Genomic DNA, 12,060 nt, shown 5'->3' with positions numbered 1-12,060 from the left:
CAGGCAAAATTCTTTGTTTTAATGAATGTTAATTCTTTGTATAATAAATGTTCGTTTGTTTGCTTTATTATGTCAGCATTCTTTTTCACTGGTGAGTCAGCAGGATGACTGAAGGACTAACAGTGGGAAGAGGTGGCTGAGAGACTAAACAAAAAAGGAGTGTGAGGAGGTAGGAGAGAGAGAGTGGCCATGGGAAATGAACATATTAAAGCAGAGGAAAAGATGTTAGACAAAAGCACATTTTAAAAACAGTTCTTACCAGCACGTTTACCGTTGGCCTTGTACACCCCAATGATTCCACTGATTTCTTTTTTATATATATACACAATGACATGGTAAGGCTGTTGTGTGTCTCCATGTCTGTATATTGCCTCTGAACTCTTTGCTGTAGCTTTATAGCTCAAGTACAGAATCCAGTATATAGTTTTGTCTGAAATACTATCGTTTTATGCAGACGATATTTGCATTTATATGGTAATTAGGGGGACTGATAGTTTTTTTATTTCTGTGTGTTAAATGTAGAAATAAAAGAATTAAACTCTGTTAAACAGAGATATGGGAACCAACACAAACGTGAAACCAGCAAAAACAGGAAAAATGCAACATTGCAGAGATAAAAAGGAATAAGTAGTAAAAAAGCTACAAGTTTTGGTGGAAATTAAGGAGAAGATCATCACCTGTCCTCCTTTCGGCTGGTACTTGATATTCTCTGTGGAACCGATCTTGGACCTGATATTCTTGAAGTCAGGCAGTGGCTGGTTGATGATGCGCAGCTGCTTGGGTGTTGTTGCGGGTGATTTGGGTGGGGTGCGGACCACGGCCACCTTCCTCTCCTGGGAGATCAAGCTGAGGGAGCGTGGGGTACCAGGGGTCCTTGAGGACGATGAGTAGCTGGGAGGGGTTCCTGGGGTGATGGCTGTGGAGCCGGGGGTGCGGGGGGTGGAGTGGCCACTACGAGCTGAACGGGAGCGCACTGTTTCTGTAACTGATGGGAATGAATATAAAGGTGAGGGTTGGAGGTCATACTACTTAATTTCTAGAGAAATATTTCTGACTTTGGTGATTTCTGTGTTTCAAACAGGAAATCAAAGTATTAACTACCCCATAATACAAAACAGCCATTTCCTGTACTGATTAAAGGCTCACAAATTGTCTTTCTTGTGAGATTGAACTGTGATAGGCGTGTTGACCAGTATGAAAGAGTGCAGATGCAGAGATTTTAGGCTTTTAACAGTCATATTCCAGACCATAAGATGTTGTGCAACAAGAACTTTACAGATATAGAGTATTCTATTAAACTGAAACATACAGTAATCCTAGAATCTATTATTTTCCCCAAATTAATAATAAAATGAGAAAGAATGCCGTCTACCTGTCATACTAGGAGCTCGTCCTGTCCTATGCTCTGCCCTCATCTCTGTGCGAAATGCTGCAGGAGGCAAAAGAGGAAAGGTTTCAGATTTAGAGGAACGAATGAAAGAAGAAAGGGAGAATCAGAGGCTCTTGGACGTCCAATTCCAAATACAATCATATGAATTTGGAATATGTGCTGAAGGCCAGTTGTGAATTAATAACAATCCGACATACAGTTACATTACACATCTCATAAAGATTTTATGCTAAATTGGAATCAAACACAAAAGGTAGAACAGCTATTATTCCAACTTCTGAAATTTAGGGTTAGGATTTTCTGTTTTTCTCTATGATTTTATGGTTGATTATTTTTTAATTTATGATAGTAAATGAAGAGTCTTGAAGGGTTTTGGGATTGGGATTGAGAAATTTAAATGAAATCTCATAGAAAAGATGTTCAGGTTTTCAAAGTTAATTTCTGTAACAGCAGGAGATACCTACATACAGACTCAGACATAAAACATTATACAGAGCAGAGCAGAGAAACTTGTTCTGACTCAACTTGTGTTGGTTTAGTACCTAATACCACTTAATACCGATTACTTTGTGAAGTGAGCAGATTAGAGGAGCTTCAGCTTACATGTGGGTCTGCGAGGAGCCGTGGAGCCCGAACTCGTAATGGAAGTGGAGCTGTCCTCCTGGTCATGGTATCCACGGCGACTCAGAATGGCATGCCGTGGCAGAGAAGACCTCTTGTCTGGGCTCCATGAGCCGCCGTCCTGATGGGACACAAACACCACAGACATGATGGACATCCTTAGGCCAGTGGGGCTGTGATTGACTTTTATTGAAAGTTGAAACAGGTTTGGGTTGGTAATATATTAACAGAACTCTCCCAGCTACAGTGCTGCTCTGTCATTCACCTACCTTGGCTATGAATCTCTGTAATACTGGGGAGCCTTGAGGCTCTACTGAGGATGGCCGAGGTCTATCTAATGAGGCAGCCACTCTGGATATGGAGGTAGGGATCTTTGTTAGTGGCAAACGCTGAGCACGGCACTGAGATGGTACAACGATGAGGCCCGGTGGGTGAGAAGCATGGCACCATAAAGGACACAGGATGACAAAAAGTGACGAAAATAACAGTGCTTTCACATGCATTACATGCATTATCGTTGCTCAAGCTCTGATGCAATCACTCATCATTTGTGAGATGAAGACTGAGATATTAGCATCAGATCTTGTGTGTGTTGAACATTTAATCATCACATCAGCCATTCAGGTGCATTCATTTTGAACATGTCAGCAAAGAAATGAAAAATGTATTAAATCCAAATGCTAAACAAAAAACAAGATTGTGAAGAATCATGCTCACGCAGACTGTTGTAACGAATGTATAAAAGACTGCAAATTTAAAAGTGAAATATAATGTGGGCTCAAAGTGAACAAACTTACTGTATGCTGTAATGACATGACATTTAAGAAATGCAGAAACTGTTTTATTTTAGACACAATAACTGTCATTACCATGGTGGAGGAGTAAAATGGAGTCACGACCACAGTCGCTGGAGAAATGTCATGGGGTGATTCAACACCCACTCAGTGAAAAAAAAAAACCTCTCTAAATGGATCCGTCTTCTCTACTTGTGCAAAAAGCCATTAAACAAGGCAACAATAGCCAACATTTAACAAAAACCAACAGACATAAATATTTTTTTAATAAAATGCAAAGAACAACTAACAGTGGCGTTACAATGCACTGTTTGTCATACAGGGATAAGGGCTTGGATAGCAGCAGGGTGTTTATCTGAATTGATAGATGATTAGGTTGACCTAGAAGTCACTCGAGAAAATATGTAGCAGTTTTAATTCTAGTGATAATTAATCTGTCTAATTGATTGTGTTTTTTGTCGCACTAGGCAACTTGTGTAGTTGGTACAATGAGGTAAAGTTTTGAGATCTGTTTTTATGTTTTAATAACATACTTTAATACAATTTCAGTAAAGTCTAATACTCTTTATAGCAAAGAACCACAAAAAGATGACAGCAGATCTAATGTTAGTCAGTTCTGTTTTCTGGAGACGGAGAAATCAGTCCCTGCTTTTTTGGTTTCTACCTTCAGTGCCAATATGTTCTGAGTGTTTTTCAATAAAGCTTTGATATGATATTTCTCTGAGTGGTTTCGGTGCCAGAGGTCATGCCAGCATCAGGCCGGCGGAGGATACTCACTGATGCTCTGTCGCGAGACTGTCTGGCCACACTGAGAGGCTGACGACTGTCTGGTAGGGCCTCTGAGAGACAGAAAGAGAAAAATTAGAACACATGGACAGAATTCACGTTTTGACCTTCACGCTCAGAAGGGATAGAACAGAAATACCAAAATACAATTTTGCATTTCCCAAACCTGGCATGGTAAGCTATATGACAAATCGAATGTTCTGTTGGAGCGGGTTGCGGCCCCCTTGGGTGCTCTTTTCTGTAAAGATTTGGCAAGATATCACACAGAATGGGGGATTTTGCATTATGTAAGGCAACCCTGGAAAATAATCTAATTGGGGCAATGCAGCAGTGTACAGAGCTTTCATCATCAGTGACACAGAATCCAGTACGTCAGGGGAAAATGAAGTGCAAACTGCCTCTGGGAGAGAGCAGCATCAGCATCAAATCAGTCTTTATATTATCAGGTCCATAGAACAAAACCATGGTTACTAGTTGCCTGGCAACCATAGGTTGAAAAAACTCAAGTAGATATGTAGGACTTAACAGACCAGAGAGGTCAGGAACATTGTATAGGATTTTCACAATTAACAACTTGCCCATTATAATCACATATTTGGAATGAAATATGAATAGGACAAGACATTAGACTATGAACAGTTCTCCAAGAACATTAAAACTGTTGGCTGTAAATGAAGAATGCACTTAAAGAGAAACTTAACACCATCTGAACATCTTGTTTTTGCTGACCTTGCTGTAGTGAAACAGAAATTGAATTGGAAAGTGCTCGGTGAAATCAAAAACTTGGTCCAAAAGCTAGGTGAAAACGATGCTCTCATTTTGGTGTTAAGCTGCTCTTAAAATAATAAAGACAGATAATGCACGAACACCAAAAACAAATGAAGCCAAATGAAACGTGTATGGCAATGATTTTTTATTGAGATCAAAAAACACACGACAAAAAAACAAAACACTGTAACCAATAAAACAAAATGGATACCAAAAATAAACAGATGCTGACAGTGGAGGTATGACTGGTGCGAACTGGTGTTCTGGTGGCCAAGGCAAAGTGTCACCTGTGGTTCTCCTTCTAGGACAGGAGTGGTGCTGGGTGGGGCGGGTCTGGCGGACAGCTGGTTTCACCATGCTCCTCCTGACTGGGGATTGAGACTGAGTCTCCATCTTTTTGGTGAGCTCAGTCTTCCTTATCACAGCTAAATTATTAGAGGAGACAAGGCCATTGAGACACAACAATAAGCATGAACAGACATGTTAAAATATAAAATGCTGAAGGTTAGAAATTCCCTGTTTTTAGACATATTTGTTGAGCAAAAGAAAAAAGGCTGACTCAAATCAATGTGTCAGCTAGTTAATAAGACTGCACATTTTTTGACATAAACAGCTGAAGAGGTAAGCAAGAAATCACAAGATGCTGTGTTTTTAGTGAAGTTAGAGCAGCAGAGCGCCCCACTTAGGCACATGAAATGTGTCAACAGGATGGAGACTAAAAGTGTACAATAACATTCTTTCTGTGGCAAGCAGTACAAATTTGAAGGAGTTGAGATCTCAATCTATAATACATTAAGTTCCCATATTATTCACATTTTCAGGCTCAGATGTCTATTTTGGGTTTCTACTTGAGAATGTTTACATGCTTTAATGTTAAAGAAATATCACATTTATTTAAAAATGTATTTCCACTGTTGTATTGCCACCATTTAACCTCTGTCTGAACGTTCCTGTCTCTTTAAGGCTCCCCTCCTGAAAACCCCAGTCTGCTCTGATTGGTCGGCTCTCACAGGCCTGAGCAGGTACTGCCCACTGTGTTTCTGCATCAGCTCTGCCAGTGTACGAGTGTGCTGGGGGCGTGGCTGAGGGCAGAGACTGTATAGCTATGACATCTTAAAGGCATATATTAAAGGCCACATGTTCCGAATAGGGGCTGTATGCATTTCTATCTCTTTTGCTTTTCTTATATTAAAAAAACTCTCTTTTTACATCATGTGACCTTTAAAATTCAACTATAAACTTCTGTCAGTCAAATTTCCCTTCAAGAGACAATAAAAGGCTGGTCTGAATTGAGCAGAAATAGATATTGTACATCAAAAGAAAAACAAAATCGTGTGAACCTTTTTTCTTCTTGACTTCCTCTCTGGGGATGTAGACAGGTTCTTTGCGGACAGGTTTGCGTTCTGGTGTGGAGATTCGGCCTTTGGGCCGCCCTCCTTTGGCCTTTGGTTTCACTGGCTTCTCCTGTTTCTCCATCTTCTTCTGTTGTGTCTGCTTTGTCTGGACTACAGTGGACTTTTGGGCTGGGCTGGACACCTTGGGCAAAGGCTCAATCTGCTCCGTTAACATACTCTTATCATCATCTGCAGTGTGGCAAAAAGAGGACATAACAACATGAGAAAACATTACATTTGTAAAGTGAAGCAGGTGAGGGAAAAGAACAGTATCAAAGAACAAAGTGTCTCACCTTGTGTGTCGATCCAGGAGCTGTCCAGAATGGAGTCGTCCATCGTGGTTTCATCTCTATCGTAGCTTTCTGTTGGCTCTTCAGTTTCTATGGTTTGAGCCTCTTTCTCAGGGGAAGCAGGGGTCTCAGGAACATCACCCACCTCCTCTAGACTGGCAGCCTCCATGTCTGCTTCTTGGGCTAACTCCACAGACTCCTCCTCTTCCTCCTCCTCCTCTTTCTGGGCAGTGGCACAAAGGGCTTCAGCCTCAGGTGGAGCAGAGAAACGAACGCTGTGTCCTGGCTCATCTGCTTCGTCGATGGTCTGGACCACGGTGATAAAATCGTCTTCGACTGTCACCACTGATTCAATAGCAGCACGAGTCTCTATGATCTCCTTTGCTGCCCCTGCTTTATCCAACATGTCTTCCTCTTGCTCCTCTTTCTCAACAGGCTTGTCAGCAACCTTTTTGTCCATCTCGGCCACTTTCTCTCTCTCTTCTTTTTCTTTTAATTCCTTCTCTATCTTCTCTTTCTCCTCCTTCTCTTTACGTTCCTTCTCTATCTTCTCTTTTTCCTCCTTTTCTTTTTGTTCCTTTTCCATCTTCTCTTTCTCCTCCTTCTCTTTACGTTCTTTCTCCTCTTTTTCTTTTAGTTCTTTCTCTATCTTCTCTTTCTCTTCCTTTTCTTTTAGTTCTTTCTCTATCTTCTCTTTCTCTTCCTTTTCTTTTAGTTCTTTCTCTATCTTCTCTTTCTCTTCCTTTTCTTTTAGTTCCTTTTCTAGCTTTTCTTTCGCCTCCTTCTCTTTAAGTTCCTTTTCTAGCTTTTCTTTCTCTTCCTTCTCTCTCAACTCCTTCTCTAGCTTTTCTTTTTCTTCCCTTGATTTCCTCTCTCTCTCCTCTTGCTCCATTTTTTCCCTCTCTTCTCTTTCCTTCTTCTCTCTCTCCTCTTTCTCCGCCTTCTCTTTAATTTCCTGCTCTTTCTGTTCTTTCTCCTTCCTTTCTTTTTCTTCCCTCAATATTCTCTCTGCCTCTTCTTTCTCTTTCTTTTCCTTCTCTTCTCTCTCTTTCACTTCCTTTTCTTTCCTCTCAGCCTCTTCTTTCTCTTCTTTCAATTTCTTCTCGGCTGCTTCCTTCTCCTGCGCTTCCCTCATTTTTCTTTCTGACTCCTCTTTCTCTTTTTCCTCTTTGTTTATTCCTAACACCGGTGAAGGCGTTCTTTTGGGGGAGCCATACACTTCCCTTTGTTTAAGCTTGGAAGGTGAGAGCACTGGGGAGAGAAGCTTGTCATCGTCAATGTTGCTCTCCACGGATGAAGCAGGTGACGTTTTGACAGGCCTGGCAATTCGGTCCTTGGCCACGCCGGTCAGCTGGTACACATCCTCTGCATCCACTTCCTCATAGGCCTCCTGGTGGACCAGCTTCACCTTCTCTCGGAGCTCTTGCAGTTCTCTCTCTTCCTCCAAGCTGAGAGGCCTGCCCTCCATCTCCAATTTGCGGATCTGCCTCTCATAGTCGGCAATCTCAGTTTCTGACGCTGAGCCTTCACCACTGGCTTGTCGCTGAGTCTCACTATCTGACCTCCCGCCTTCTTCTAGAGTCACAGTGACTGTTGGTGTCACAAAGGTCTCACTTGGCTGAACTGTTGGCGTCACAAAGGTCTCACTTGGCTGTACAGTTGGCTTCTCAATTACAGTTTTTTTCAGCTGATCATCTGCAACCTCTTTGCCCTTTTCTTCAGCTTCAGAGTCTTTTCTCTCTGCTTGCTTCTGGTCTTTCTCTTCACTGACATCAATGACTCCTGATGGCTGGCTGTTGTCCTCCATAGATGTGTCTCTGACCGCTAATTTCCTAGCCTGCTCAGCCACTTTCTCCTCCAAGACTGAGTGTTTGAAGACCTGTGCAGAAGTGTCTGTCGGGCTGAACACATCTGCAGGGGAAGGCATTGGCCCTGAATATTCACTGAAGACACAATAGCCCATTTCTTCCAGCTGGCTGTCACTCTTTCTGGGACTCTGTTCCCCTGAAACTAGGCTAGCCAGTGGGTCATCGGCGAAGGCAGGAGCATCAGCTTGAATCGACTTTCTTCGGGTGATTTCTAGGTCATTGTTTTCTGATGCAAGTCTGGAACGGGTGCCAGCAAGGTCCAGCATCTCAGGTAAGTCTTGTGCCATCACTGTGCCATTTTTATAGGTGCCCTTATTAGGCTGTGGTGATTCTGGTGACGCCGGTTCAGGGCTGGGTTTTGAAACTGGCTCAGTGGTCCTAGGAGGAGATGATGAATCTGAAGTGACAGAAGCTGCAGTCTCTAAGATCAGGGGAGGGAAGGATGGAGGCTTATCCACAGAGGGTGTAGTGACTGGGAGGTAGTCTGCTGACTCATCTAGACTGCCACTAGTGTATGACATGATATCTGTGGCTAGAGGGGAGAAGTTCCTAGGTCTGCCTTGGCCACTTTGATCCAATGCTCCAATAGTGATGTTAAGTGAGTAACTCCTCTGCTCTAAGGCTAGTTTACCAGGAGAAAGCCTACAGTCATTACTCCTGTCAGGAACCGTGAACACTCTAGTGTCTTTTGTTGTTTCTGGTTTATCCTGGGCTTCAGCTAGCGTGCTGTAGCTGATCTCCTGAGATCTGGAATCAACTGCACTCTTCTCTTCGCCAGCTCTGCTCAGTTCGTAATAACCCTCACCCTTACATTGAGGAGCCTCAACAACCTCCATGGCTGATGTTTCAAAATATGCCGACATGCCAGATCTGTCTCTTGCATCTCTCGTTGAGTCACCTCCTTGAACTTTGTCTCCAATTGCAGAGAAATCACAGGGAGATCCAATGCTGCTGAACTCCACCACCTCCACTGAAGGCTGTTTCTCTGACACCGTGATCGGCTCACCGTACGTAGGCTGAAGTGTGAGTGATTTGGTGGGGGATTTTTTGGCTTGGTTTTCAACACTCGGAGGTACAAAGGACGGCATATCCATGGTGGGGCTCTCTGGCACAACTCGTTCCCCAGCAAAGAACCCTTGGACCTGGGGCTCAAAAAACTCCTCGGGGCGTTTCTCCGATCCAATGCTGTCTGGGCTCATGGAACCACTTTTCTCGCTGCCCTGCTTGTCTGAGTCCATCTTCAAAGCTGAAAGGACATCTGTAAGTTGGCTGTTTTGATCACCACAGAGAAGTAATGCTTTGGCATGCTGCGAGTGAGATCTTTAATAAGCCAGGGACTGGGAAAGCCTCGGAAACTTACGGCACAATGATACGGCCATCACTGAAGAAGTACGGCGGGTTTGAGTTCACCAAGTCACAGATGGATGAGAGTATGACATGGTATGTGACGGAACCGGCATGAGGCAACTGTGATGCTGATTTATGGGAAACAAGCAATAATAGATGGGATGGATATACATGCGACTCTTGAAAACATCAGATACAAACAGAATAGCATTTCTGTCATTCTTTAAAAGTAAAATGTGAGGAGAATTTGAAAAGCTCAAATCTACCACATTCAGAAAGTTTCATTAACATCCAATTCATTTTCTTAATATTGTCATTGCATGATTCAGAGAATATTTACACAAATATAGTAGAGCCTTGCAGGTAAATGACAGAGAAATGCCACTAAAAGTGTCGGAACATACGAAAAACCAATGACTTTGAATTTTACTGATAGAATAATGCATTTGATGAGACCACTACACCACACTTAACATGAGACAGCCAACACAAAATCCCCTGCAAATTAGGAAACACAATTATGACAAAAATATGAGTGATCCATGTTCAGTCGGTATGATTCATGGTTACAAAAAAGTGCATAGCACCGATACATCAGCACCAAGCCATGTGCAAACATAATGAGAAACCCGTAAGCTTCTAGCCGGTGAACAGAAGCACTTTCACGTTCAGCAACACTTCACTTCATCATACCAATGCGAAATGGCCGGCCCCGAAAAACCACAGCACAAAAAAGAAGATACAAGCGCAAAGATAGCAGAATAAAACCAGGTTCTGTTAAAAAAATGTGACTCTTTTCACCAACAAGCCTGTGTTGCCTTGCAGCCACAGCAGAGCGCAGGGAGGATTACTTGCCATTCCACCTGGATTATAATGCTAATGTTATATGAGTTCCTTTTGACACATCTGGCATTCTTATAGGGTGTACAATGCAGTAACATGCAGGCAGGGAGAGCCGAGGGCAGGACACACCTGTCTCAGGGCTCTCCTCACCCTCTGCTTCCTCCTCCTCTCTTTCCAGAGAGCTTTCTGCAGCAGCACTAGCTACTTCAGCCGGCTCCAGGTCTAGATCCTGGGCCTCGTCTACGCCCTCTGCCTGCTCTAAGGGCTCAGCTTGGGGGCTGTCCAGCTCGGGCTCTTCCCCGCTCCACTGCTGCTCATCAAGAGCTGCCTCGGACTCTGCTGCCTCTGCACTCTCCTCCTCCTCCTCCTCCTCCTCCTCATCCTCCTCTTCCACCTCCTCCTCGTATTCAGCTGTAAGAGCCTCCATGGTCTCTTCTTCTCAAAAACAGGGTGAGAGGGGGACACATTAAGACTACAGGCAACACAGACTTGGGCTATGTGAGAACACAACTTATGATGGGACACTTTCAGCTCTGCTAAAAGATGACCTAAAGTGTATGTCTGTTCACACATATAGGTACATTACACATACAGTACAGAGTGTTGTGTACGTGGTTTTTAGTTCTGCTTGTTTGTACTTTGAGTGCTAAGTATACCCATTATGCTAGGAAACTTAAAGATTTATTGGTTTGACATATTTCTTTTTACATATTTTTTAATTTTCTTATCAGTACCCTCTGAATAATTCAGAAACATAACCATTTCTGCTTTCTCTTTCCCTTTCACACACCATGCCTGCAACCCAGACTGACCTACCATCATTGACTACTGAGTTTGTTTCAGGAAAATGGCAACTTAAATGAAGCAGCAACAATTCAAGGCCGAACATTGTGCTCTTGTAGAAGCGCTTCTACTCAGAGCACGTCTGAAATCTCTGGCTCTTTAGAAAAGGGGACCATGAAGTGTTTCAGTCCAGTACAGTTAAAAGCAGAGTGCCTCAGATTCTCAACATTGCATGGACTGTATTTTTAACCGTGTAACAGTCAATGCGGGGATGTGAAGCTTTGCTCTTCAGGAGCCATTGCTGTGTATGATTTTATGCTCTTGTGTAGGTTACACAAATTCTATCTGTTGCTGCATGTGACATAGCTGTTGCTAAAAACATGTTTCCACTTGATTTATGGAATTTATACAGTATCAGTTCCAGGCACTCGCTTTATATCTCTTCTTTGTCATTGTTTATTGAATAAATACATACATTTAAAAAGTTATTTAGAGATTGATTAATACATATTTGCATCTTAAGTCTCATTCACATCAAGGTTTTCAATTGTGCAGAAGTAGAAGAATTTGAAGAGTTAAATTCTATCAGGGTATGCTTTTGGAGAAGGCGGAGGTATAAGGGTCTGTGTCCATGTAACGTTTCTTTTCTGAGTGCCGGCATCTTTTTTCAATTGTTGCCATTGTGAAGAGAGTGTAGCACCAACACCCAGCATCATTTGTCAGGGTAGTCCGCATTTATTGCTCGGCCGATCCAAGCGCTTCTGGTTGAAAATCTCTCAACTTTTCAGAAAGGCAATGGCGGCATCACCGTCACTCTTTTTCAGGCAACCGATCATATATTAGATCAGGCAGGACTCGTCACCTGTCACCCGGGAAAACCAGAAAATACAGGAGAAGCTTGTTCTGGCTGTGTCTGTCTATCCTGAGCTTTATCAGATAGAAACTCAAAATCAGAACAGAGACAGAAAAGTCCATTTGTTGGACACTGCCGGACACTGAATGTTGCTCTTGAGTGTTGTGCTTTTATCACTCTACCCACTGTAAGCTGCGAGCCAGCCCTCTGTTACCATGGCGTTAGCTAATGTCAGTCAAAGCCAACGCAGCGTTTTTTTTCCCTCGCCGCTCAAACGCTTCCAATCACACTGCCACATAAACATTATGTGGACACAGGCCCTA

At 42.9% G+C, this 12,060-nt stretch overlaps 1 protein-coding gene across 16 annotated transcripts in view; it reads right to left on the bottom strand.

Moving 5' to 3' along the window:
* The window catches only part of map2 (microtubule-associated protein 2), a 103,807-nt gene that overhangs the window by 17,248 nt on the left and 74,499 nt on the right, over positions 1 to 12,060 (bottom strand). For 11 of the 16 annotated variants that reach the window (XM_084361887.1, XM_084361889.1, XM_084361886.1 and 8 more), the window contains 9 exons: positions 10,231 to 10,536; positions 6,047 to 9,157; positions 5,700 to 5,942; positions 4,647 to 4,784; positions 3,583 to 3,644; positions 2,281 to 2,412; positions 1,994 to 2,132; positions 1,373 to 1,429; positions 678 to 985 (listed from right to left, as the gene is read on the bottom strand). In XM_084361887.1, the coding sequence (XP_084218013.1) occupies positions 678 to 985; positions 1,373 to 1,429; positions 1,994 to 2,132; positions 2,281 to 2,412; positions 3,583 to 3,644; positions 4,647 to 4,784; positions 5,700 to 5,942; positions 6,047 to 9,157; positions 10,231 to 10,536 (4,496 nt within the window). Of the gene's footprint in view, positions 1 to 677; positions 986 to 1,372; positions 1,430 to 1,993; positions 2,133 to 2,280; positions 2,413 to 3,582; positions 3,645 to 4,646; positions 4,785 to 5,699; positions 5,943 to 6,046; positions 9,158 to 9,271; positions 9,343 to 10,230; positions 10,537 to 12,060 lie in introns of those variants that run through there. The other 5 variants (XM_084361879.1, XM_084361885.1, XM_084361882.1 and 2 more) reach the window with 3 other exon arrangements.

This window comes from Pagrus pagrus (assembly GCF_965226575.1).
Source record: "Pagrus pagrus genome assembly, chromosome: 9".
NCBI classification, from domain to species: domain Eukaryota; kingdom Metazoa; phylum Chordata; class Actinopteri; order Spariformes; family Sparidae; genus Pagrus; species Pagrus pagrus.
The sequence above is the reverse complement of the archived record's forward strand: the minus strand, read 5'-3'. Positions and strand labels throughout refer to the sequence as shown.